General features: G+C 59.5%; 2 protein-coding genes across 4 annotated transcripts in view; one reads left to right on the top strand and one right to left on the bottom strand.

The window, feature by feature from the left end:
* Positions 1-1,393, bottom strand: part of BCAN (brevican) — a 28,417-nt gene extending 27,024 nt beyond the window's left edge. For all 3 annotated transcript variants that reach the window (XM_030965264.1, XM_030965265.1, XM_030965266.1), the window contains exon 1: positions 1,262-1,393. The gene's annotated coding sequence lies outside the window, so the exon portion shown is untranslated. The remainder of the gene's footprint in view (positions 1-1,261) is intronic.
* Positions 1,394-7,861: 6,468 nt separating this feature from the next.
* On the top strand, positions 7,862-19,878 carry NES (nestin). The gene is given in 10 exon segments (XM_030965258.1): positions 7,862-8,697; positions 8,699-8,782; positions 10,216-10,340; positions 11,534-11,607; positions 13,416-13,994; positions 13,997-14,208; positions 14,211-15,671; positions 15,673-16,801; positions 16,941-17,855; positions 17,858-19,878. Coding segments are annotated over 10 exon segments (6,555 nt in total). The 5' UTR covers positions 7,862-7,968; the 3' UTR covers positions 19,105-19,878.
* Positions 19,879-24,783: the final 4,905 nt, after the last annotated feature.

Genomic DNA, 24,783 nt, shown 5'->3' with positions numbered 1-24,783 from the left:
GGCACGGGGAGGATTCTCCCACCCCCCGGGCGGCCAAAAGGAAGAGCAACAGGTTGCGGGGTGGGCTGAGCCGGGAGAAGTGACAGGAGCAGAGGTCCCTGGCGGGGATGCTCAAGGGCAGCCCCTTCACGCTGGGGATGAAATGCTCCGGCTGCGGGAGGGGAAAAGGGCTGCGGGAAAATTCCCTCTCCCCGGGACACCCCGGCGGGTCTGGGGTTCGCAGCGGGGCTGATGGGTTGGAAAAAGCCGTGAAAATCCTGAAATATTTCACCCCCCGGCTCCTCCTGCCTCCCGCGCTGAGACACCAGCAGAGAGAGCTGGGGAGGACAGGGAGAACTGTCCGAAATCCCAAAATCCCAAAATTCCAAAATCTCAAAATCCCAAACCTTGGGCTCAGCCCCAGCCCCCCCGGACCGGGCAGCTTTGCCCCGAGCCCAGAGCAGGGACACGGCCGGGAAGGAACGGGGGGAGCCGGATCCCTGCCCGGCTCCGTGCCTCAGTTTCCCTTTGCACTGCTGCAGCCTCCTTGGGACAAGGACCAGGGACTCTGCAGGACAAACGGAACACACCAACCTCATCCTGGATCCCTGGCCTCTCTCCCAGAACGGGGCTCCTGAGGAAACAGCCCCGAAAATGCCCTTTGTGCCCAACACCTCTGAGCCCCGCTGCTGGGCTGGGCTGGGCTCTAGGCTGGGCTCCAGGCTCTAAGCTCGGTTCCAGGCTGGGCTCTGGGTTGGGCTTTAGGCTGGCTCTAGTCTGGGCTCTAGGTTGGTTCCAGGCTGGGCTCTGAGCTGGGCTTTAGGCTGGGCTCTAGGCTGGCTCCAGGCTGCAGCAGCCGGGCAGCACCAAACTCCTTTCTCCTCCCAAGTTGGCAGAGCCCCCCCAGCCCCCGCTGTGCCCCCGGCGCTGCGGAGCCGCTCCGAGCCAACCCCTTCAGAAACCTCGGGACAAGGACAAAGCTCCCCGAGCACCCCCCGCGGCAGGGCAGGACGGTGCGAGGGGAAAAACCCCGGGAACCCTCTGAGCTGAGCCAGCTCGGCTCTCGTTTCGCTTTCTGCCCGTGCGGAGGTGAATGAAAGGCGAGACCGGGATGGAAAGCGCAGATCCCGGGGGCACCGCAGATCCCGGGGCACCGCAGATCCCGGGGCACAGCAGATCCCGGGGGCACCGCAGATCCCGGGGGCACCCCCGGTACCCCCCCAGCTCACCTGGCTCGGTGCGGGGCTGGAGCCCCCGGGGTTCCCCGGTACCCCCAACTCACCTGGCTCGGTGCGGGGCCCCGGCCCCGGGGCCCGGCGTGCGGCTGAGCTGCGGCTCCTCCGGGGCAGCGCGGGCAGCTCGGCAGCAAGGCTGGCACGGAGCTGCACCAGGCATAAGTGCAGGCACCGAGAAAAGAGCCTTCTGTGTGTGTGTGTGTGTGTGTCCGTGTCCTCCACTCCGCTTTTTTTTTTTTTTTTTTTCCCTTCCCCTTTCCCTCCTCCTTTTATATTTATTCCTTCCCCTAATTAAGAAGGAGGAGAAAAAAAAAAAAAAAAAGATACTACCGTGTTGGCAGGCTGCTTGTCCCTCCCCGTCCCTCCCTCCTGGCAGCCGGCAAAGCCCGCACGAGAGGAGGATGAGGAGGATGCTCAGCACGGTGTTAAGCCGATGCAGCAGAAGTGGGGAGCAGAGGATGGGGGTGTCCCCCCCCCCCAGACCCCTCCATGGCTCGGGAATGCCCTTGGGGTGGTGATTCCTGGGATTTGGCAGCTTCGGCTGGACGGGGAGGGGGCGGCGGGCGGGGGTCCCGGTAGCCAGCAGAGGCTTTGTCATGTAAAACCCCTTTGCTGCGGGGCCGAGGTGGCTGGAGGAGCCCGGGGGCTTTGCCAGCCCCGCTGGGGTGGTGGGAGCAGCCAGAGCCGAGCTGGCAGAGCGCGGCACTCACAGCCAAGCTCGCTCCGTGCCTCAGTTTACCCGCCCGCATCTGCGGCAGGGCCAGGATCATTGATGCATCTTTAGGCTGCGATGCCTCAAATCCTCAGTCCTGCAGGAATTTTGGGGCCCTGGGCACCAGCGGGGTCTGGTGGGCAGCTGGCACACCCCACTGGCAGAGGGGCAGCACCCAGCAGCTGGCACCGGGGGTTTTTTGAAGCAGATCTCGCTGAAAGTTTCCCTGGCACGGAGCATTCTCTGGCCGGGGGGGCGGCGCGGAGCTGCCAGGGAATTGCTCGGGTGAGTTTGCAGAAAGCCTCAGCTCCATTCCTGAGCTGAATTAATCATTTGGCACCCTGGGAAATAATTGCGGGCGGCAGAGGCGGCCCCGGCAGCGCTGCAGCTCCGGGGGAGGGGGGGAATGGCCAGGGGGGTGATGGGACACAGCGCGGGGGTGGCAATCACACACTCACACTCACACTCACATTCACACTCACAGCACGGGGATGGGAATCACACTCACACTCACACTCACACTCACACTCACACTCACAGCATGGAGATGGGCATCACACTCACACTCACACTCACACTTACAGCATGGGGATGGGAATCACACACTCACAGCACAGGGCTGGACACTGACTCACACTCACACTCAAACTCACACTCACACACACACACACACAGCACGGGGCTGGGCACTCACACTCACACTCACACTCACAGCACAGGGATGGGAATCACACTCACACTCACACTCACACTCACACTCAGAGCGCTGGGATGGGAATCACACACTCACAGCACGGGGCTGGACACTGACTCACACTCACACTCAAACTCACACTCACACACACTCACACTCACAGCACGGGGCTGGGCACTCACACTCACACTCACAGCATGGGGATGGGAATCACACTCACACACACTCACACTCACAGTGCTGGGATGGGAATCACACTCTCACTCACACTCACAGCATGGGGCTGGACACTGACTCACACTCACACTCAAACTCACACACACTCACACTCACAGCACGGGGCTCGACACTGACTCACACTCACACTCACACTCACACTCACAGCACGGGGCTGGGCACTCACACTCACACTCACACTCAAACTCACACTCACAGCATGGGGTGCGGCACTGACTCAGAAAATATGATGGTGACATGGGCAGACTTAATTGTTCTCCAACCCAAACCTCATCACCACTGGCTAATTAAGAAACCTCCCTTTGGTAAAATGCATAACATCCAAATAACATCCTTTCCACGTGTTCACAGCACCAGGTGCAGCGAGTGAAGGGAGGAATTACTTGTTATTCTTTTCTCTGATCTCCTCACCGCCTTTTCTCTGCCAACACCTGGGAAAGTTGTGTGAGTGCTGCCACAGTCCTTGGGACACCCAGGGGCTGGAAGGGGCAGGAGGGAAGGGAGAGGAGCAGGCAGGAGAAAAGGGAGAGCGTTGGGAAGGATGAAAGTTTGACAAGAAAGTCTCACAGATGCTTAGCAGAAAGATTATTAAATGTAGAGTCTGATGAAGGAATAGAGACGGAAGAAAGTTTTGATACGGAAGAAAAGAATTGCTGAGCCAGTCTTGCTGGATAACCAAGGAGGCAAAGGGTATTTTATGTTAGTTAGAAGGGGTTTTTATGGCTTAGAGCAAAGGATAAACCCACCCCAATCAAGATGATGTTTTTACCAAGCACAAAGACAGCACAGCAAACAAGTCAGCAAATGTGGCAGGTAGAAAAAAGATCTCAGAATTTTCCCCTGCAAGAAAACTGAAAACCAACTTCTGGCTTAAACTGTAATGTACTGACTTTTAGTGATTGGAGAACAGTAACATGAATATGGTAATTATGGTAGTTATGATAGGCTGTAGGTAAAAGTTAAGGTATAGATTGGTTCTGCTGTATTAAGATGCTCAGCAAAGAAAAGTCTATAATGCAATGTAACCTAAAGAAAAGTTTATAATGCGTTTGTAACCAAAAGAAAAGTGTATAATGCAGTGTAACCTAAACTAAGGGTCTCCAGGCCTGCCTGCAGCTGGGGCTGACAGCTGTGGGCACAGCTCTGTCACCCACAACCCTGCACTGCTGTAACACCTTGGATACAATAAACTGCATTTTGGAGAGCCCCTGGAGTCCCACATCTCTCATTTAGGCTCTTACAGTGGCGCCCAACGTGGGGTGCCTTTATTAAGAGCCTGAATGAGGGACACGGGGCTTCTGGAGCTGACAGCCATAGGCACAGCTCTGTCACCCACTACTCTGCACTGCTGTGACACCTTGGATACAATAAACTGCATTTTGAAGAGCCCCTGGAGTCCCACATCTCTCATTTAGGCTCTCACAGGAGAGGAGCGGGCAGGAGCAGGGCACAGCCCCTGTTAAACCCCCCAGAGGATCCCCATCCCTCCCTGCAGCTCTGCAGGTGCTGGGGCTCAGCCCTTCCCAGCCAAGCAGCCCAGCCAAGGGCATGGGGGACCCCCACAGGGACCCCCAGCTGCTGGAAGGGGCAGGAGAGAAGGGAGAGGAGCGGGCAGGAGCAGGGCACAGCCCCTGTGAGACCCCCAGAGGATCCCCATCCCTTCCTGCAGATGCTCTGGCTCAGCCCTCCCCAGCAGCCAAGGGCATGGAAAGGCACGGGGGACCCCCACAGGGACCCCCACCAGCCCCAGCTGTGTTCAGGCTGGAAGGGCTTCAATGCCCAGCTGTGCTTCCTCCTCCTCCTCCTCCTCCTCCCCCTGCTCCTCCAGCCCTGCTCAAAGTCACGTCCCAGCCCGTGCCATGCACCCCGTGCCATGCACCCCGTGCTAGGCACGTGCCAGCTCCCACCTGGGACTGCAGGGCACCCTCAGGCTGCCACCCCCACAAAGCTCAGGAGCAGGAGTCTCATGAGCTCTTGGAGATCTATTTCTCACCCCCAAGATAGCTCAGCTACCTTTGGAGGCATAAAATCAGCAAAATGGCTTCTGTGGCAGTGTTGGAAACAAAAAGTTTTAATAAAAGTCAAAATAACAAAACTCTTTACAGAGAAAAACCAATCCAAGCACAACAAGCCGTCCTGCCCCAGTAAAACACCTCACAAAAGCAATTAATTTCTTTATTCATTTTCTAATCAATTGCCCAAACAAAACTTTTTAGCTCCTGTGCAATTAGCTATCCTTAAGTTTGAAGTCCTCCGGACCTAGGAGATGCCTTTTTCACCTAATCAAAAAGAGAAACTTCTGGGCTTCTTTGCTTTTTAAAGGAACAAAAGATAGTTTTCTCACTCTGTCAACAAAGAACAAATTCCTACAAAGCTGCGCCACTGCTGAACAGCCATGGGGACAGACCCCTGTTCCCTATTCCCCTGACCCTGAGAACCCCCCAGTGGTGCCATCCCAGGGGGAGCCCTGACCCCAAGAACCTCTCAGGGGCACAGACATACCATTCCCAGGGGGTTCTGACTCCAAGAACCTCTCAGGAACACTGAGATCCCCATCCTGGGGCATCCTGAGCTCAAACATCCCCCAGGGACACTGAGATCCCCATCCTGGGGCATCCTGATCCCCAGAGTCCCTCAGTGACACTGACATCCCCATCCTGGGGCATCCTGAGCTCAAACATCCCCCAGGGACACCAAAATTCCCATCCTGGGGCATCCTGAGCTCAAACATCCCCCAGGGACACCAACATCCCTGTCCTGGGGCATCCTGAGCTCAAACACCCCCCAGAGGTCCAGACATTCCCACCCTGGGGCATCCTGAGCTTAAATATCCCCCAGCGACACCAAAATCCCCATCCTGGGGCATCCTGATCTGCAGAATCCTTCAGGGACACCAACATCCCTGTCCTGGAGCATCCCAAACTCAAACATCCCCCAGGGACACCAAAATCCCCATCCTGGGGCATCCTGATCCCCAGAATCCCTCAGGGACACCAACATCCCCATCCTGGGGTATCCTGAGCCCTCCCTGGGCTGCAGGCTTTGGCCCATCCTGCTGAGCCCTGCTGCTGGCTGAGACACCGGGGCCGGGCACCCCAAAAGGCAGGAGGAGGAAGAGGATGCAAGGCCAGGGAGGAAGGAAGGAATTGCTCACTCCCAGTGCAGCCATGAGCACTGGGGGTCTTTTTGCAGCAGTTTTGGGGGCTCCTGGACATGCCAGGTGGGAAGAGGAGGAAAGTGGGAGCTGGCAGGCAGTGAGGAAGGGCAGCCCTGCAGCAGATGTGCTCTAGAAATGAGGAGGAGGAAGATAAAATCACGCGGCATCACCTCAGCGAGACCCCAGATCGATTCTCCAACCTCAGCGCTCCCCGGGCTCCTTAGCAGCGTTTCAATCTTGGCTGTGAGAGGCAAACCAGAGCCGGGCCGAGGAGCCAGACAGGATGTCTGGCCGGAGATGAGCCGGAAAGATGATGATGCCCTTGGGGACCCCCGAGCCGGCTCATCCCCTTTCCATCCCCCCTCCGGGCACCAGGGGACAACCCCGACCCTCCCCGGGGCTGCTGCTGCTGCTCCCCGGCCCCAGCAGCCCCGGACGGTGCGGGGCTGGCTCTGGGGATGCTTTGCCAGCAGAGGGGACTGTTGCTTGTCTTGTTGCTTGTCTTGTTGCTTGTCTTTCCAGAAGAGCTCGCCCAGAGCCTGTCCCGCGGGAGAAGAGACATTCCCGTCCTCCTTGCCCTGCTGAGGACCCTCCCGTGGGAAAAAAAATCATCGTCTCCCGGGAGAAAACGCTGGCAAGTCACTCCCCGAGCGATATTTTCCTCGTTTTCCTGCTCCTTTTGTTCGCAAAAAAACACCCGAGTTTGAAATTGTGAATCGCTGCCCTTCCCCCGGAGGAGTCATCTGGGGTGAATAAAGAGAGAAACACAAAAAATATAAATATAAAAAATACCCGACCGTGACTGCTGGACCGCGCAGAGGGTGGAAGCTCTGGCGGAAACCAAGTTTCGGAGGAGCTGCTCCCGTTGGGCTCCTGCACATCTGGGAAAGGGGAAGCTCACAGCTGGACACAGCTGGATGCAGCGCCCCGGGGAAGCACCGGCTGAGCTGTGCTCGCTCTGCAGAGGGATTTCCACAGGATGGATCCAGGGACCTGCCCAGAGGTGTTCTCGGTGCAGCCATCACCTCCCCAGGGCTGTGAGAGAAAGGTGCCCATGGACCAAAGAAATGCGTGTTCTCTGTGTTTCATGAAGCTTCGGAGGCTTTTAAGAAATCTGGTGTTTTAACTAGCCATAGAATCAAAAATGCAAATCCTAACAAATATTACCAGGCTCTCTGAAGTTAGGACAGGGAACCAATATTTTTGATTATTAATTTGAACAGGAACTCAAAAGGGATGGTTTTTAATGATTTCTTTTTACATTCTTTATATTGTTATCGTTTCTTTCTTTATTTTATTTCTTACTTGAAGATGATGGTGGAACCCCCTGATTTATCTGATGTAAATCCAAAGTGTCTGAATTAATACGGATGTTTGGAATTAGAACTCAACTTTATCCTTTCTTCATTTTTTTTCCTCTCACTTTCAAAAAAAATGTAGTTTATTTATTGAAAGGCAAAGTTCCAATTGAACATTTCTTGGGCAAAGATTTATCAGATCCAACATGAACTTTGATGTAGATCTGTACCAAGGGGCTGTGAGACCCTCGGGTTTTGGGGCTCACAAGGCACCACCGAGGGATGCTGCAGCCAGGCTGGGCACCTGCCAAGCGCCCTTGGACACATCCCAAGCTCCTCGCCGAGCCCCAGGGCAGCCCTCCAGCTCCCTGGCATGGCCCTCGGGCTTTAGGGAGAGGATCCAAGCCCTCAAACCACCCTCCCGAAGCGGGAAGCAGCACCTTGCTCTTCCTCAGGGCCGGGAAATCCGAGCTCAGCGTGGAGCCCGCGTGGGCTCGGCTGTGCAAGGGTTAAATCCGGCTGCTCGGCCGGGTCTCGGGGGCCTCCCACTCGGCAGCGCAGGGTATGAATAGCTGCGCTCCCCTCTGCTCGCCGGCGCTCGCTTCCCTCCCCGCCTTCCCCGCTCTGCCTCGCGTTCTCGCCGCATCCTCCCGGCCATGCTGAGCACGGAGAGTTTGGCGGGGCCGAGAGCCCTGGGAGAGGAATCGCTGCAGATGTGGGACCTCAACAAGCGCCTGGAGGCGTACCTGGCCCGCGTGAAGTTCCTGGAGGAGGAGAACGAGGTGCTGCGAGCTGAAATCCAGAGCAGCAAGAGCGGCCCGGCCGGGGAATCGTGGAGGGCCAAGTACGAGGAGGAGCTGCGAGCGCTGCGGGATGCGCTCGATGTCGCCTTCAGGGACAAGTGCACGGCCGAGCTGGCCAGGGACAACCTGTACGAGGAGGTGCAGCTGGTGAGAAGCAGGTGCCAGAAGGAGCAGGCAGCCCGAGAAGAAGCCAAGAAGGAGCTGTCCTTGAGCAGGAAGGAGCTGGAGGAGGAGAGGAGAGCGCAGATCTGGCTGAAGGAGAGAGCCGTGCAGCTGGAGAAGGAGGTGGAAGCCTTGCTGGAGGTGCACGAGGAGGAGAAAGCGGGGCTGGACCAGGAGATCGCCACTTTCTCCCACAGCCTGGAGAGTTTCCGCTGCGCCCCGGTGGCTCTGCAGCCCGGGGAGGTGGAGGATTACTCCAAGAGACTCTCGGAGATCTGGAAAGGGGCGGTGGAGACCTACAAGGCAGAGGTGGCTCAGTTGGAGGGTTCCCTGTGCCAGGCCAAGGAGAACCTCTGGAAGGCGGTGGAGGACAACCAGCAGAGCCAGCTGCAGCTGCAGCACCTGGAGAAGGACCTGGCAGGGGCTCAAAGCTCGCAAGGAGCTGCTGGAGGAGAGCCTGGCCCGGCAGTGGCAGGAGCAGCGCGGGGAGGCAGAAAAGTTCCAGGCGAGTGAAGATCCCAGGGGAGGGGACAGCAGAGGGCTGGGGGTGCCTGGGTGGGCACAGAGGACACGTCCCTGAGCAAAGAGACGCGAGAGATGGATGGGGGGAGGCAAACAGAGGGAACAAACCCCAGGGAAGGGATGGAGCTGCAGAGGAAGCTGGGGAGGGCAGGAGGAAGAGCAAAGCGGCTTGGGGACATCTCGGAGCGGCTTGGGGACATCTCTGTCCTTGGGGACAACAGGGACCCGGGGCCACCAAACTGCAGGGGAGCGGCAGCAGCCCCCGAGGGCTCCCCCAGCCCCCTGCCCGGGTTCGAGGTGCGGATCTCGGGGCAGCCGCAGCCCCGGCGCCGCCCCCGGTGTGCGGGAAGGACAAACTGCCAAACTCCCACCGAGTCCGCTGCAGCTGCGGTCCGACAGCTGCAAAAGCGATTCAGCGGAGGGAGGAGGAGGCGGAGCGGGCTGGAAATACCGAGAGCGGCGTCACCGCTGCCCGGGGAAGGGTTTCCCTTTGTTCCAGCTCCCGGGAGCAGCCCTGGGTGTCCCGGGGCAGAGGATGCCGCCGCCTCCGCTGCTCTCCTGGAAGTTGTTTCTTTCCCACGCTGCCCGTGAATCAGCCCGGCCTTTCCTCCCTCATCCCGTCCCCTTTCAGTCCTGATCATCTCCCCCATCCTCAGCCCCCCAGGGCTAAAATGAGCTCCAGGCTCGTCCCTGAGCACCCTGCGGGGATGAGCGGCGTGAGGGGGGCTCAGGCAGGGCTGGGGGTGACCCTGACCCCCTTTGTAGTGCCCGCAGCTCCCATGGAGTTGTTTCTTTCCCACGGGCCGTGAATCAACCCGGCCTTTCCTCCCTCATCGCCCCCATCCTCATCCCCCGGTGCTAAAATGAGCTCCAGGCTCGTCCCTGAGCATCCTGAGGGGATGAGCAGAGCGGGGTTGGGTCAGGCAGGGCTGGGGGTGACCCTGACCCCCCCTGACCCCCTTGTGGTGCCCGCAGCTGCCCATGGAGTTGTTTCTTTCCCTCGCTGGCCGTGAATCAGCCCGGCCTTTCCTCCCTCTTCCCATCCCCTGCTCATGGCCCCCATCCTCATCCCCCGGTGCTAAAATGAGCTCCAGGCTCATTCCTGAGCATCCTGCGGGGATGAGCAGAGCCGCCGAGCCCTGCCCAGATCTGTGGGGCTCGGGCAGGGCTGGGGGCGACCCTGACCCGCCCTGTGGTGCCCGCAGCTGCCCATGGAGCAGGAGCAGCAGAGCCATGAAGTTGTTTCTTTCCCAATTACCTCGGCCTTTCCTCTCTCTTCCCATCCCCTGCTCATCTCCCCCATCCTCATCCCCCGGTGCTAAAATGAGCTCCAGGTTCATCCCTGGAGCATCCTGTGGAGCGGGGAGGAGGTCAGGCAGGGCTGGGGGTGACCCTGACCCCCTGTGGTGCCCGCAGCTGGCCATGGAGGCCCTGGAGCAGGAGCAGCAGAGCCTGCGGGCGCAGATCGCCCGGGTGCTGGAGGACAGGCAGCAGCTGATGCACCTCAAGATGTCCCTGAGCCTGGAAGTGGCGACCTACAGGTGAGCCCCGGCTGGGCACGGCGGCGGGCACGGCCGGGCGGTGGCACCGCAGGGACAGCCCCGTGCCCCCCCCCCGAGCGGCCGTTCCTTCCACATGGCCCCGCACAAAGGGGCCGGGGGGACGATTAGCATGAGAATGGGGCTGGCCCTGCCCGGCCGAGCGTGATGTCACCGTGCGGGGACACTAATCCGGGCCACGGGGGGAGGGGAGGGGGCGCGGCAGCGAGGGGGGCTCCTTCGGGGTCCGTGCCGAGCCGTGCCAGAGCAGCGGAAGCAGCCGTGCCTCAGTTTACCCGCCCTGTGTCCAGCAGAACCAGCCGTGCCTCAGTTTACCCGCCCTGACCCCCTGTGTCCAGAGCAGATCAAGCTCCCGTGCCTCAGTTTACCTGCCCTGACACTCTGTCCAGAGCAGCACATCCAGCTGTGCCTCAGTTTACCCACCCTGTGTCCAGCAGAACCAGCCGTGCCTCAGTTTACCCACCCTGTGTCCAGGGCAGCACATCCAGCCGTGCCTCAGTTTACCTGCCTTGATTCCCCCTGTGTCTAGAGCAGCACAAGCAGCTGTGCCTCAGTTTACCCACCCTAATGCCCTGTGTCCAGAGCAGCACAAGCAACCGTGCCTCAGTTTACCTGCCCCGTGTCCGGAGCAGCACATCCAGCCGTGCCTCAGTTTACCCCCCTCGACCACACCAAGCAACCGTGCCTCAGTCGGCCCAGAGCAGCACATCCAGCCGTGCCTCAGTTTACCTGCCCTGATGCCACAAGAACCTGTGCCTCAGTTTACCCGCCCTGACCCCCTGTGTCCAGAGCAGCACAAACACCTTGTGCCTCAGTTTACCCACCCTGTGTCCAGGGCAGCACAAGCACCTTGTGCCTCAGTTTACCCACCCTGTGTCCATAGCAGCACAACCAACCAGCTGTGCCTCAGTTTACCCTCCCTGTGTCCTGAGCAGCACAAACACCTTGTGCCTCAGTTTACCCACCCTGTGTCCATAGCAGCACATCCAGCCATGCCTCAGTTTACCCGCCCTGACACTGTCCAGAGCAGCACATTCAACCGTGCCTCAGTTTACCCGCCCTGACACTGTGCAGAGCAGCACAAGCTGCCGTGCCTCAGTTTACCCGCCCTGGGGTGCCCAGGGAGCCCCCAGACCCCTGCAGCACCCCCCCCCAGCCCCTCTCCTCTCCCCCAGGACGCTGCTGGAAGCCGAGAGCAGCCGCCTGCAGGTGCCCGCCGGGGAATTCAGGGTGACCAACGGGGTGAGAGGTAAGGGAGCCCCGGTGCCAGCCCTGGCAGGGTTGAAATGGGTTGAAATGTGGATTTAGACACTTTTCCCTGCATTTTCTTAGTGGGGGTTAAATATGGATTTAAACACATTTTCTTGAGGGGGCTTAAATGGGTTTAAATGTGGATTTAGACACTTTTTCCTGGGGGGGGTTAAATGTATTTAAATGTGGATTTAGACACATTATCCTGCATTTTCCTGGGGGGGGTTTAAATGTGGATTTTGACACATTTTCCTGGTGGGGGTTAGATGCATTTAAATGTGGATTTAGAAACATTTCCCTGCATTTTCCTGAGGAGGTTTAAATGTGTTTAAATGTGGATTTAGACACATTTTCCTGGGGAGGTTTAAATGTGGATTCAGACACATTTCCCTGCATTTTCCTGGGAGAGGTTAGATGTGTTTAAATGTGGATTTAGACACATTTCCCTGCATTTTCCTGGTGGGGGGGAGAGGAGTTAAATGGGTTTAAATGTGGATTTAGACACAATTTCCTGGTGGGGGCTAGATGCATTTAAATGTGGATTTAGACACATTTTCCTAGGGAGGTTAAATGTGGATTTAGACACATTTTCCCTACATTTTCCTGGGAGAGGTTAGATGTGTTTAAATGTGGATTTAGACACATTTCCCTGCATTTTCCTGGTGGGGGGGAGAGGGGTTAAATGTGTTTAAATGTGGATTTAGACACATTTTCCTGGAGAGGTTTAAATGTGGATTCAGACACATTATCCTGGGAGGTTTAGATGCATTTAAATGTGGATTCAGACACATTTCCCTGCATTTTCCTGGGGAGGTTAAATGTGGATTTAGACACATTTCCCTGCATTTTCCTGGTGGAGGGGAGAGGGGTTAAATGTGTTTAAATGTGGATTTAGACACATTTTCCTGGGGAGGTTAAATGTGTTTAAATGTGGATTTAGACGCATTTTCCTGGGGAGGTTAAATGTGGATTTAGACACATTTCCCTGCATTTTCCTGGCAGCATAGGAAGGTGTGAACAGCGGCCGGGGGGGGGCTCTTGGCACGGGGCTCACAGCCCAGATAAGCCTTATCTGCTCCTTCACCAGCCTTATCTGCTCCTTTGCCTCGTTTTTAATTCCCTTCCTTTCATGGGAAGGGCAGCACAGGACGGAGGGCTGTGCTAACAAGCCGAGCATTTCCTTTTCCCTCGAAACAAACCCCAAAAAGAAATGAAAATCCCGAGGGAAGCTTTGTCACCTGCACACTTTGCCCAGCAGCTGTGGCTGCAGCTGGGTGTGATGTTCACAGGGGTCTGAGGATGAGGGAAGAGAGGAGGATCTGACTCCATGTTTCAGAAGGCTGATTTATTATTTTATGATATATATTATACTAAAACTATAGTAAAAGAAGAAAGGATTTCAGCAGAAGGCTAGCTAAGAATAGAAAAAGAAGGAATGATAACAAAGGCTTCTGTCTCAGACAGAGAGTCCGACCCAGCTGGTCTGTGATTGGCCATTAATTAGAAACAACCACATGAGATCAATCACAGATGCCCCTGTTGCATTCCACAGCAGCAGATATCAATGTTTACATTTTGTTCCTGAGGCCTCTCAGCTTCTCAGGAGAAAAAAAATCCTGAAAAAAGGATTTTTCAGAAAAGATGTCTGTGACACGCTGGGCACAAATCCCCCCGGGAGCAGCAGCATCAGGAGGGAGGAATTTCCCACTTTCCAAGAAGGAGCTGGTTAAAAATAGGAGAAGGGGCAGCGAGAGGCAGCCAGGGCAGGGCTGGGAGAGGCTCACGGTTCCTCCTCACTCTTTGCAGATCTCAAACTGGAGCTGAGCAGCAGCAAAGTGGCACCAGCGAGCCCCGAGGCCAGGCGGGTGCTGCCCTGCACCCCGTTCCCCAGGGTGACAAAACACGCCCAAAGTGCCACCCTGACGCCCCAAAGTGCCACCCTGACCCCCCAAAGCGCCACCCTGACCTCCCAAAGCACCAGGGAGCTCCAGAAAATCACCTCAGCCCTCCATGGCAGGGCTGCCAGCAGGGTTGGGGGGCTGGGGGCTCCCACACCCAGCCCACCCCAGGCAGGCAGAGCCTCCCTTCCCCTCTCCCCTGAGCTGGAGAGCTCTGGAGGAGAAGGTCCTGCCTGGCCAGGAGGAGATGAGGCAGCAATGAGCCCAAGGATGGAGTGTGCCCTGCCCAGAGCCTCGGGGGACAGTGGCAGTGCCAGCCTGCAGCCCCTGGCAGCTGCCCACAGGCTGCAGTACCCGGCCCAGCTGGTCAGCGAGGCGCTGGAGGATGCCCTCAAGGAGATGGGAGATGATGCTCAGCCCGAAGAGGAGCCCACACCCAGCTCCACGTGGGATGTCCGTGCCCCCAGCCCTGTTTTCCCCACCGAGGCTGTGCCGAGGGGCCTGGGGAAGGGCAGGAGGGACCAGAGGATGAGGAGAGCGCCGAGGCAGAGGAGGTGATGCTCCAGGGGCTGGCTGGGGAGAGCAGCGCCCTGCAGGACACAGCTCCATCCCCACCAAGCATGGACCCTCCCTTGGGTGCCTCGGGGAGCCAGGAAGATCTGGGAGCCTGGGGGGAGGAGGAGGAGGAGGAGGAGGAAGAAGAGAGGAGGTTCCTGCTGTGCTGAGCCCAAGGGATCCAGAAATGGAGGCCCAGGAAGGGGATGAGGATCTGCCTGGACAGACAGAGAGCAGCTGGGAAAAGCCAGAGCAGGAGAGGGCAGAGACGCCCAGCACGGAGCCCTCACGCCCCTCCGAGGATGAGGAGGAGGAGGAGGAGAAGGGAGATTTCCAGGAGGAAGGAACAGATGTGCAAGAAGAGAAATGTCCCCACAGAGAAGTGGAAGCTGCTGGTGCTGTCCTTGTGCAAAGCCACCTGGCTCTGCCCACAGAAGGTCACCTGGAGCAGGACTTTGCTGATGCAGAGCAGGGAAGGGCTGAGCAGCAGAAAACGCCCAGGTGTGAGATGGACCTGGCTGCAGAGGAGGGAAGGGAACAGGAGCTGTGTCCAGAGCAGGAGCCCTCGGGTGCCCCTGAGGCCATCCCAGCAGAGGAGCCTTCCACAGGAGCTGGAGGAGATGCTGGGGCAGGGGAGGACACGGGCAGGGTGGAAGATGCTGAGGGAGAAGAGGCCAGCAGGGAGGTGCTGGGACAGGAGGATCACGGGGTGGGACAGGACCCCATGGCAGGAGAGGACTCTGGGGCAGGAGAAGATCTTGGGGCAGGAGAAGGCTCCAAACCAGGAGAAGTCCATGGGGCAGGAGAAGACCATGGGGTAGGAGAAGATCTTGGGGCAGGAGAAGTCCATGAGGTAGGAGAAGTCCATGGAGTAGGAGAAATTCTTAGGGCAGGAGAAGTTCTTGGGGCAGGAGAAGATCTTGAGGCAGGAGAAGTTCTTGAGGCAGAAGAAGTTCTTGGGGCAGGAGAAGGCTCTGAGGGAGGAGAAGATCTTGGGGCAGGAGAAGTCCATGGGGCAGGAGAAGGCTCCAAACCAGGAAACAATCTTGGGGCAGGAGAAGACCATGAGACAGGAGAAGATCTTGGGGTAGGAGAAGTCCATGGGGCAGGAGAAGGCTCCAAGGTAGGAGAAGATCTTGGGGCAGGAGAAGATCTTGGGGCAGGAGAAGGCTCTGAGGCAGGAGAAGATCTTGGAGTAGGAGAAGTTCTTGGGGCAGGAGAGGCTGTGTCAGGGGACACCCTGGAGAGGGACAGCAGAGCCCCAGAGGAGCCTGAGGAGCTGCAGGAAGGAGAGGAGGAGGAACGGGAGGAGCTGGAGCCAGGAGAGGAGCCCTGGGCACAGGGGGGTGACGATGGCAGTGCCCAAGAGCCCTGCCCAGAGGACTGGGAGGTGACAGCAGGGGACACTGAGGGGGTGCTGGGGCCAGCCTGGGCAGGTGGCACCCTGAGCAGTGCAGGGAGGCTGGACAGCGAGGAGAGAGGTGGCACAGGGCCAGCAGAGCTGGAGGAGGCCCAGGAGGATGATGAAGGAGATGCCAGGAGCCAGGAGATGAGGCAGCAGCAGGCACTGGCACAGGCTGAGCTGGCACAGCAGGGCAGGGTGGCACACGCCTGTGCCAGCCCCTGCAGGCGCCCCCGGGCCAGGGGACAGCCAGGAGCTGGCAGAGGAACCACAGGAGCTGCAGGGTGAGGGTGGCGCTGAGGGGATCAGCCCAGAGCTGGTGGCACCAGGGCAGGTGCCACGTGAGAACAGCCAGTGGGCATTGGAGGAGACCCCCAGAGACCCAGAACCCACAGAGCTGGGGGCACCGGGGCAGGTGCCAGGTGAGAACAGCCAGTGGGCATTGGAGGAGACGCCCAGACACCCAGAGCTGGAGGAGCTGGTGGCACCAGGGCAGGTGCCAGGTGAGTGGGCATTGGAGGAGGCCCCCAGAGACACAGAGCCCCCAGAACTGGAGAACTCAGAGCTGGTGGCACCAGGGCAGGTGCCAGGTGAGTGGGCACTGGAAGAGACCCCCAGACACCCAGAGTTGGAGGAGCTGGAGGAGCTGGAGAGCTCAGGGCTGGTGGCACTGGGACAGGTGCAAGGTGACAGCAGTGAGTGGGCATCGGAGGAGACCCCCAGAGACCCAGAGCTGGCAGTGGGCACGGGCAGGAGGGTGGAGCTGGAGGACACCCTGCCAGACAGCACCCCCCTGCACCTCTACCAGGAGGAGCTGCTGATGGGGACACCCAGGCCAAACCCTCCAGAGAGGGAGGACACCATGGGGACAGCTCCTGTGTGTGCCACAGCCCAGCAGGGTGAAGGGTGGCAGCAAGGGAGGGACCAGCCACCAACTGCCAGCGTGCCAGAGAGCCCTGAAGAGGAGGCAGAGGAGGCTGAAGAAGAAGAGGAAGGTTATTTCATGGTCTCTGCTCCCAGCCAAGAGGTGTCCAGCTCAGAGGAAGCTGAGATCCCTGAGGACTTTGAAGAAATTCAAGTGGAAGCAGCTGAAGGCGGCCAAGATGTTCTGGAGGTTCCTGGAGAAGCATCTCCAAGGCCAGAGGGCACAGAGCACCTGGAGGTGCTTGCTGCAGGAGCAGATGAGGATGTGGAGGTGCCCACTGAGGAACCTGAGGTGCCAGAGGATGAGGAGGGCTCTGCTGAGCTGGAGGAAGGCCCAGAAGAAGATCCAAACTGCCTCGGGGCATTGGAACCATCAGCAGGAGGTTCTGATGAGCCAGCCCAGGGTGCCACAGGTGCCCAGGACAGAGACCCAGAAGATCAGATGAGGTCCAAACACTGAGCTGGAGGAAGGCCCAGAAGAAGATTCAAGCTGTCTGGGGGTGGTGGAACCATCATCAGGAGGTTCTGGTGAGCCAGCCCGGGGTGCCACAGGTTCCGCAGCATGGGAGGCACCAGAGCACCCAGAAGATCTGGCTGCTGATCCAGATGAGGGTATGGAGATGCCCACTGAGGTGCCAAGGGATGAGGAGGACACTGCTGAGCTGGAGGAAGGCCCAGAAGAAGATCCAAACTGCCTTGGGGCGGTGGAACCATCATCAGGAGGTTCTGGTGAGCCAGCCCGGGGTGCCACAGGCTCTACAGCATGGGAGGCACCAGAGAACCCAGAAGATCCAGATGAGGGTATGGAGATGCCCAGTGAGGTGCCGAAGGATGAGGAGGGCTCTGCTGAGCTGGAGGAAGGCCCAGAAGAAGATCCAAACTGCCTTGGGGCGGTGGGACCATCATCAGGAGGTTCTGGTGGGCCAGCCCAGGGTGCCACAGCGTGCCAGGGACCAGAGCACCCAGAAGATCCAGATGAGGAGCTCCACAGCACAGCTGAGCTGGAGGAAGGCCCAGAAGAAGATCCCAGCTGTCTGGGGGTGGTGGAACCATCATCAGGAGGTTCTGGTGGGCCAGCCCGGGGTGCCACAGGCTCTGCAGCGTGGGAAGCACCAGAGCACCCAGAAGATCTGGCTGATGATCCAGATGAGGGTATGGAGATGCCCACTGAGGTGCCAAGGGATGAGGAGGGCTCTGCTGAGCTGGAGGAAGGCCCAGAAGAAGATCCAAACTGCCTTGGGGCGGTGGGACCATCATCAGGAGGTTCTGGTGGGCCAGCCCGGGGTGCCACAGGCGTGCAGCAGGGAGACCAGAGCACCCAGAAGATCCAGATGAGGAGCTCCAGAGCACAGCTGAGCTGGAGGGGGATGCCCCTGGAGCAACAACCACGCTGGGGCTGGCAGGGCAGGAGGAGGAGGAGGAGGAAGATGAGGATGAGCCCAGAACTGCTCCCCATGACACAACCACGGCCCCAGCAGAGCTCCAGGCCCAGGCAGGGCCTGATGGAGCAGAGCAGCTCCTGGAAGAGCAGCCAGGCACGGAGGAGGGAGCCCTGGGCAGCGAGAGCCCGGGGCAGGGAGGTTCTCCAGAGCTGGTTCCAGACATCCCTGACACAGCTGAGCTGCCCGTGGAGCTCATGAAAGCCTCGGGGATTCTGGAAATAGTGGAGCAGGCGCTGGAGTTCAACCAGGAGCTGATGGAGGGGAGGGTGGCAGAGGATGGGCAGGGTCCTGGCAGGAGAGAGCTCTCCGGGGATGGAGGGGAACACCCTGAGCTCCCCTGGGATGGAGAGGAAGACTCCAAACTCTCTCGAGATGCAGAGAAAGGCTCTCAGCTCTACCAGGATGCAGAGGAAGACCCCGAGCCCTCCCGGGATGCAGAGAAAGGCTCTGAGCTCCCCTGGGATGTAGAGGAAGACTCCAAACTCTCTCGAGATGCAGAGGAAGGCTCTGAGCAGTCCCGGGATGCAGAGGAAGACTCCAAACTCTCCCAGGATGCAGAGGAAGGCTCTGAGCTCTCCCGGAATGCAGAGGAGGACTCAAAACTCTCCCGGAATGCAGAGAAAGGCTCTGAGCTCCTCTGGGATGCAGAGGAAGACTCCAAACTCTCCCGGGATGCAGAGGAAGGCTCTGAGCTCTCCCGGAATGCAGAGGAAGACCCCGAGCCCTCCCGGGATGCAGAGAAAGGCTCTGAGCTCCCCTGGGATGCAGAGGAAGACTCCAAATTCTCTCGAGATGCAGAGGAAGGCTCTGAGCTGTCCCGGAATGCAGAGGAAGGCTCTGAGCCCTCCCGGGATGAGGAGGAAGGTTCCTCCCTCTCCTCCTCCAGCGAGGAGGAGCCCACCGTGCAGGAGGCCCCGCAGGTGATGGAGGAGGGCGAGCTCCGGGCTCAGAACGGGCTGCACCGCCCGGCCAGCCTGGAGGAGCTGCCCGAATTCAGCGAGGAGCTGCTGAACGGCACCTCCAGCGCTGCCCCGGCACGGGAGATCCCCAGAGAGCCCTCGGGGGTGGTGCCAGCACCGGCCCCCAGCCCTGCGGATGGCACTGCCACCAAGCCGGGGGATGGCACTGCCACCAAGCCGGGGGATGGCACTGCCACCAAGCCGGGGGACGGCAGCCTCAGGGGGAAGCAGCTGAGCCCCGTGTCCCCTGCTCTGGGGGAGGATGTCCTGAGCCTCACAGCCCTGCAGCAGCCCTGCTCCTCAGGAGACGAGTGACAGCAACCAGGAGGAACCTTCTGGTAGCTCCTTCCTGCCAAATCCCTGTGCCCCCCTGTCCCACCCCGTCCTGATGCTTCCCAGTCTCCCTGTGGGTTTTTAACACGTTTGTGTGGATTTTTTTGCACCCCTTTTCAGAGTGAAGAACCACCAAGTTCTGTTGTACCCTCACAGCCCACCCGAATTCTCGTGTTTGCTCTGGGACCCCCTCTTCATTTTGAGTTTCCTCCTGGAGGAACCCACCTGGTATTTAATTTAAACTCCGTGTTTCTCCATTTCCTGCAAGATTCCCTCTCCAACTCCTCCAGTATTTGCCCCAGGACGTCCAGTTGAAGGTTAGGGACCCCCCCAAACCCCTCCAAGACTCAGAATTTTGGGCTACATCACCCCAGGCTCCCCAGCCTGACCCTGGGTTTTTAACACGTTTGTGTGGATTTTTTGCGCCCCTTTTCAGAGTGAAGAACCACCAAGTTCTGTTGCACCCTCACAGCCCACCCGAATTCTCGTGTTTGCTCTGGGACCCCCTCTTCATTTTGAGTTTCCTCCTGGGTGGGTTGCTGTGGCTGTATTTAATTTAAACTCCGTGTTTCCCCATTCCTTGCAAGATTCCTTCTCCAATTCCTCCAGGACGCCCAGCTGGAGCTTAGGGACCCCCACAAACTGCACCCTGGGACTCAACATTTTGGGGTCCATCACCCCAAGGTCCCCAGCCTGACCCTGGGGGCTGAGCCACGCTGGATGTACCCAAAATTAATTTAATAAAGCCTCATCCTCCCCTCAGGGCTGCCTCTCCTCACTCTGGGGCGGGGGCAGCAGGGCTGGGGAGGGCACTGGCTGGAGGGGTTGCATTTCCAGGCTGGTTTGGGCTGGGATGGTGCCCTGGTGGGGATCTGGGGGCAGGATGGCTGGGATGGTGCTGCCCCATCTCTGGGACAATGCACAGCCCTGGAGCTTCGTGGAGCCCATCCCTGGGGCGGTGCTGGCCCGGTGCTGGGGCAGTGCAGCCCCCCAGGGCATTGGAAATCGCTGAGCAGGCCCTGGAGTGTTCAGCCAGGAGCTGATGGGGGTGAGGATGGCAGAGGGTGAGCAGGGTTTGCAACCCCAGGATGCTCCTCCAGTGCCAGGGTGGTGCAGCCCCGTGGGCAATGCCCCCAGAAGGATTCTCCTCCTTTCCCAGGGTGATCCCCCCAGGGGGATTCTCCTCCATTCCCAGGGCAATACCCCCAGGAGGAGGTTCCCCCATTCCCAGGGCAATGCCCCAAGAAGGATGTTCCCCCATTCCCAGGGTGGTGCAGCCCCGTTCCCAGGGCAATGCCCTCAGGGGGATTCTCCTCCTTTCCCAGGGTGATACCCCCAGGGGGATGTTCCCTCATTCCCAGGGCAATGCCCTCAGGAGGATTCTCCTCCATTCCCAGGGTGCTGCAGCTCCCCAGGGTGATGGAGCCCCCAGCACCATGCAGCCCCCCTGGCAATGCCCCGAGGAGGAAGTTCTCCCATTCCCATGGCAATGTCCCCAGGAGATGCTCCCCCATTCCCAGGGTGCTGCAGCCCCCAGGAGAAGGTTCCCCCATTCCCAGGACAACGTCCCAAGGGGAGTGTTCCTCCATTCCCAGGGCAATGCGGCCCCCAGGAGGGTGATCCCCCATTCCCAGGGTGATGGAGCCCCAAGGGGGGTGTTCCTCCATTCCCAGAGTGATGGAGCCCCAAGGGGGGTGTTCCTCCATTCCCAGGGCGATGCAGCCCCCAGGAGGGTGATCCCCCATTCCCAGGGTGATGGAGCCCCAAGGGGGGTGTTCCTCCATTCCCAGGGTGATGGAGCCCCAAGGGGGGTGTTCCTCCATTCCCAGGGCAATGCAGCCCCCAGGACGATGCAGCCCCCAGGGCAATGCCCCCAAGAGGATGTTCCCCCATTCCCAGGACGATAAAGCCCCCAGGGTGCTGCAACCCCCAGGGCAGCGCCCCCAGGAGATGCTCCCCCCTTTGCCAGGGCAATGCAGCCCCCAGGTCAATGTCCCCAGGGGATGTTCCCCCATTCCCAGGGCAATGCAGCCCCCAGGGTGATGCCCCCAGGAAGATTCTCCCCCATTCCCAAGGCAACGTCCCCAGGAGATGCTTCTCCATCCCCAGGCTGCTGCAGCCCCCAGGAGGATTCTCCCCCATCCCCAGGGCGATGCAGCCCCCTGGGCTTCCAGACCCCATCCCTTTGCGATGCTCCCCCAGCCCCAGACCCATGTCAGCCCTCGAGGCGCTGCTTCCCCACCCCGGGGCTCCACAGACACCACTCAGGGCTCGCTGCTGCTGCTGCTGCTGCCCGGGAACTGCCCCGGTTTCCTCCTGGGCTGAGGCAGGAGCAGCCGGGATGCCAGCTCAGCTCAGCTCAGCCCAGCCCAGCACAGCCCAGCCCAGCCCAGCCCGGCCCAGCCCAGCCCAGCCTGGCAGTGCCCGAGCCCGGTGTGGGCACGGTGCCCGCGGAACCACCCGCACATCCCGGCCCCGGAAACCACCAGAACCCCGTGGGGACCCCCCGAACCCGAGGGCCGTGGGTACAGGGGGGCTGCGAGGGGCTCAATCGCCCCGTTGTGCAGCCGGGCGTGGGGAGAGGCGCATAACTCGGCGCTGGGCTGAAAGAACGGGCTCCTTTGTGCCGGGCAAAGGGCTGAGTCACGGCCGGGCAGGGCACACGGTGACTCGGCTGGCACCCACGGCGGGGCTCAGCATCACCCTGCCCGTCCCCGTGCCCGATTTAGCTCGGTGCTTCCCGTGCCCGGGGATGCTCCGAGCCAGGAGCGATAAGAACCCGACATGGAGCTGCCTTCCTCCCCCCCCGAAAAACCCCCGAAAAACCCCCGGCCCCCTCCTCTCCTGAAGGCGACAGATTCCTTTTAAGGTGAAACTCCAACGGATCCAAACACCCCAAGGGAAAAAAAAAAAAAAAATCCCCTTCTGATGAGTTTAATCAGGCGCCGAGCCTGCGTTCCATCACACAGCCCGGCGGCAGCTCCAGCAGCGCCCCCCGAGCCCCCCGAGGGGGTCCCCAAAGCTGGGGGGTCCCGGGGAGGGGGGGGAGGATGCTGAGGAGGAGGAGGAGGAGGAGGAGGAGGAGGCGGCTCGGGCCGTGCGGGGGGTGACATTCCTGGCGAAATGAATCCGCATTCCTGCGGCGCTGACAGCGATCGGGGGGCGCAGATGGCGGGGGAGGGGAGCCCCTTCCTCCCACAGGGGGGGGAGGAGGAACAGGAGGAGGAGGAGGAGGGGAGGAAGCGCCGAAAGCTCGGAGCCAGCCGGGGGGATGGGGGAGATCGCCGGGGCCTTTGGGAGCCGCGGGGCTGCGGAGGGGGGAGAAAGAGCCGGGTCTGGGGAGTGCCCGAGGGACCGGCACCCAGAGTGTCCCCAGCAGGAGCGAGGGTGTCCCCAACAGGAGCGAGAGTGTCCCCAACAGGAGCGAGGGTGTCCCCAGCAGGAGCGAGGGTGTCCCCAATAGGACCGAGTGTCCCCAATAGGACCGAGTGTCCCCAACAGGAGCGAGAGTGTCCCCAGCAGGAGCGAGGGTGTCCCCAATAGGACCGAGTGTCCCCAACAGGAGCGAGAGTGTCCCCAACAGGACCGAGTGTCCCCAAAAGGAGCGAGAGTGTCCCCAGCAGGAGCGAGGGTGTCCCCAATAGGAGCGAGGGTGTCCCCAATAGGACCGAGTGTCCCCAATAGGAGCGAGGGTGTCCCCAAAGGGAGGGGTGTCCCCAATAGGCCGTGTCCCCAACAGGAGCGAGGTCCCCAAACGGTGTCCCTGGTGAGAGTGTCCCCAATAGGACCGAATGTCCCCAACAGGACAGAAGTGTCCCCAACAGGACAGAGGGTGTCCCCAAAGGGATTGAGTGTGTCCCCAACAGGACAGAGGGTGTCCCCAAAGGACCGAGTGTCCCCAACAGGACCAAAAATGTCCCCAACAGGAGCGAGAGTGTCCCCAAAGGGATTGAGTGTGCCCCCAACAGGACCAAGAATGTCCCCAGCAGGTCTGAGAATGTCCCCAAAGGGACTGAGCATGTCCCAGCAGGAGCAAGGGTGTCACTGGTGGGACTGAGAGTGTCCCCAACAGGACCAAGAATGTCCCCAACAGGACCAAAAATGACCAAACAGGACAGAGAGTGTCCCCAACAGGACAGAGGATGTCCCCAAAGGGATTGAGTGTGTACCAGCAGGAGCAAGGGTGTCACTGGTGGGACCAAATGTGTCTCCAACAGGACAGAGGATGTCCGCAACAGGACCAAAAATGTCCCCAACAGGACTGAGAGTGTCCCCAAAATGTTTGAAAGTGTCCCCAACAGGACTAACAGTGTCCCCAACAGGACAGAGGATGTCCTCAAAGGGATTGAGCGTGCCCCAGCAAGAGCAAGGGTGTCACTGGTAGGACCAAATGTGTCCCCAACAGGACTGAATGTGTCCCCAACAGCACCGAGAGTGTCCCCAAAGGGATTGAGTGTGTCCCAACAAGACCAAAGGTGTGACTGGAGGGACCAAATATGTCCCCAACAGGACAGAGAATGTCCCCAAAGGGGTTGAGTGTGTCCCCGACAGGACAGAGGGTGCCCCTGATGTGACCCAGCCTGTTCCCAGTGAGATGAGGGATGTCCCTCATGGGATGAAGCGTGTCCTCAGTGGGATCAGGAGTGTTCCCAGTGGGATCTGGGCTGTCCCTCAGCACTGTGTGACCACAACAGGAGCAAACACAACCCTGGGGGGACCAAACGTGATCCTGGGGGGACCAAACACAACCCTGGGGGACCAAACGTGACCCTGGGGGGAAGAAACTCAACCTTGGGGGGAATGAACACAACCCTGGGGGACCAAACGTGACCCTGGGGGGAATAAATGTGACCCTGGGAGGACCAAACTCAACCCTGGGGGGACCAAACGTGACCCTGGGGGGGACATGGGTGCCAGGGTCACCCCATGACCACCCTGCCTGGGGCTGCAGCTCAATCCCCTGACCCCAAATCCCATCAGAGCCAAGCAGGGTGTTCAGACCCCACAGGCAGCACCCACGGGGGGAGGCGCACACGGGGAGAGGTGGGGAAAAACATGATTTGGGGGGCGGAAAGGGGCGCCCTGCACTCAAACTGGGGGCACACAGGCAGATTTTGGGGAGCACGCTGATTTTGGGGGGACTGAAAAGAGCAACGCAAGCGCCCTGCACTCAAAGCCTGCTCACCCCCGGCAAACAGGAGTGTGCAAAGGGGGGGTCCTGCGGTGGGAGCTGCCAATTGTTGCCCGGGCCGGAGCTTTGAGAGCCCCTGGAGCCCCCCCGCAGCCTGGCCCCCCGCCAGCCAGGGCAGGGCTTTGTTTCCTGCCAGCCTGGCCCAGGGGATTTCAATGGAGGCCGCACAAAAAGCTCCCTGTGGGGTGAGCCCGCCGCGGGACAGCGAGGGGGGAGAGGAGGGATGACCTCAGCCATGATTTCATCCTTCTCCCAGCTCCCAAAATTCGTGGGAACCTTATAAGGAAAGGACTGAAAATACAACGGGAGGGGCTGGGGCTGCCCTCGCTCCCCCTCCCCAAAATGGGGATGAGCTGGGCCAAGGGGGATGCACGGTGGGGACATCGATCTTCTTGTGGATGGAGTGATGAAATTGTCCTTTGTGCCTTCAATTGAAAAGGAAGTGAGTTTTTGCGGTCAAACCAATCAGC

Source organism: Camarhynchus parvulus, chromosome 25, assembly GCF_901933205.1.
Source record: "Camarhynchus parvulus chromosome 25, STF_HiC, whole genome shotgun sequence".
NCBI lineage: Eukaryota > Metazoa > Chordata > Aves > Passeriformes > Thraupidae > Camarhynchus > Camarhynchus parvulus.
This window is presented reverse-complemented; position numbering and strand designations above follow the sequence as displayed.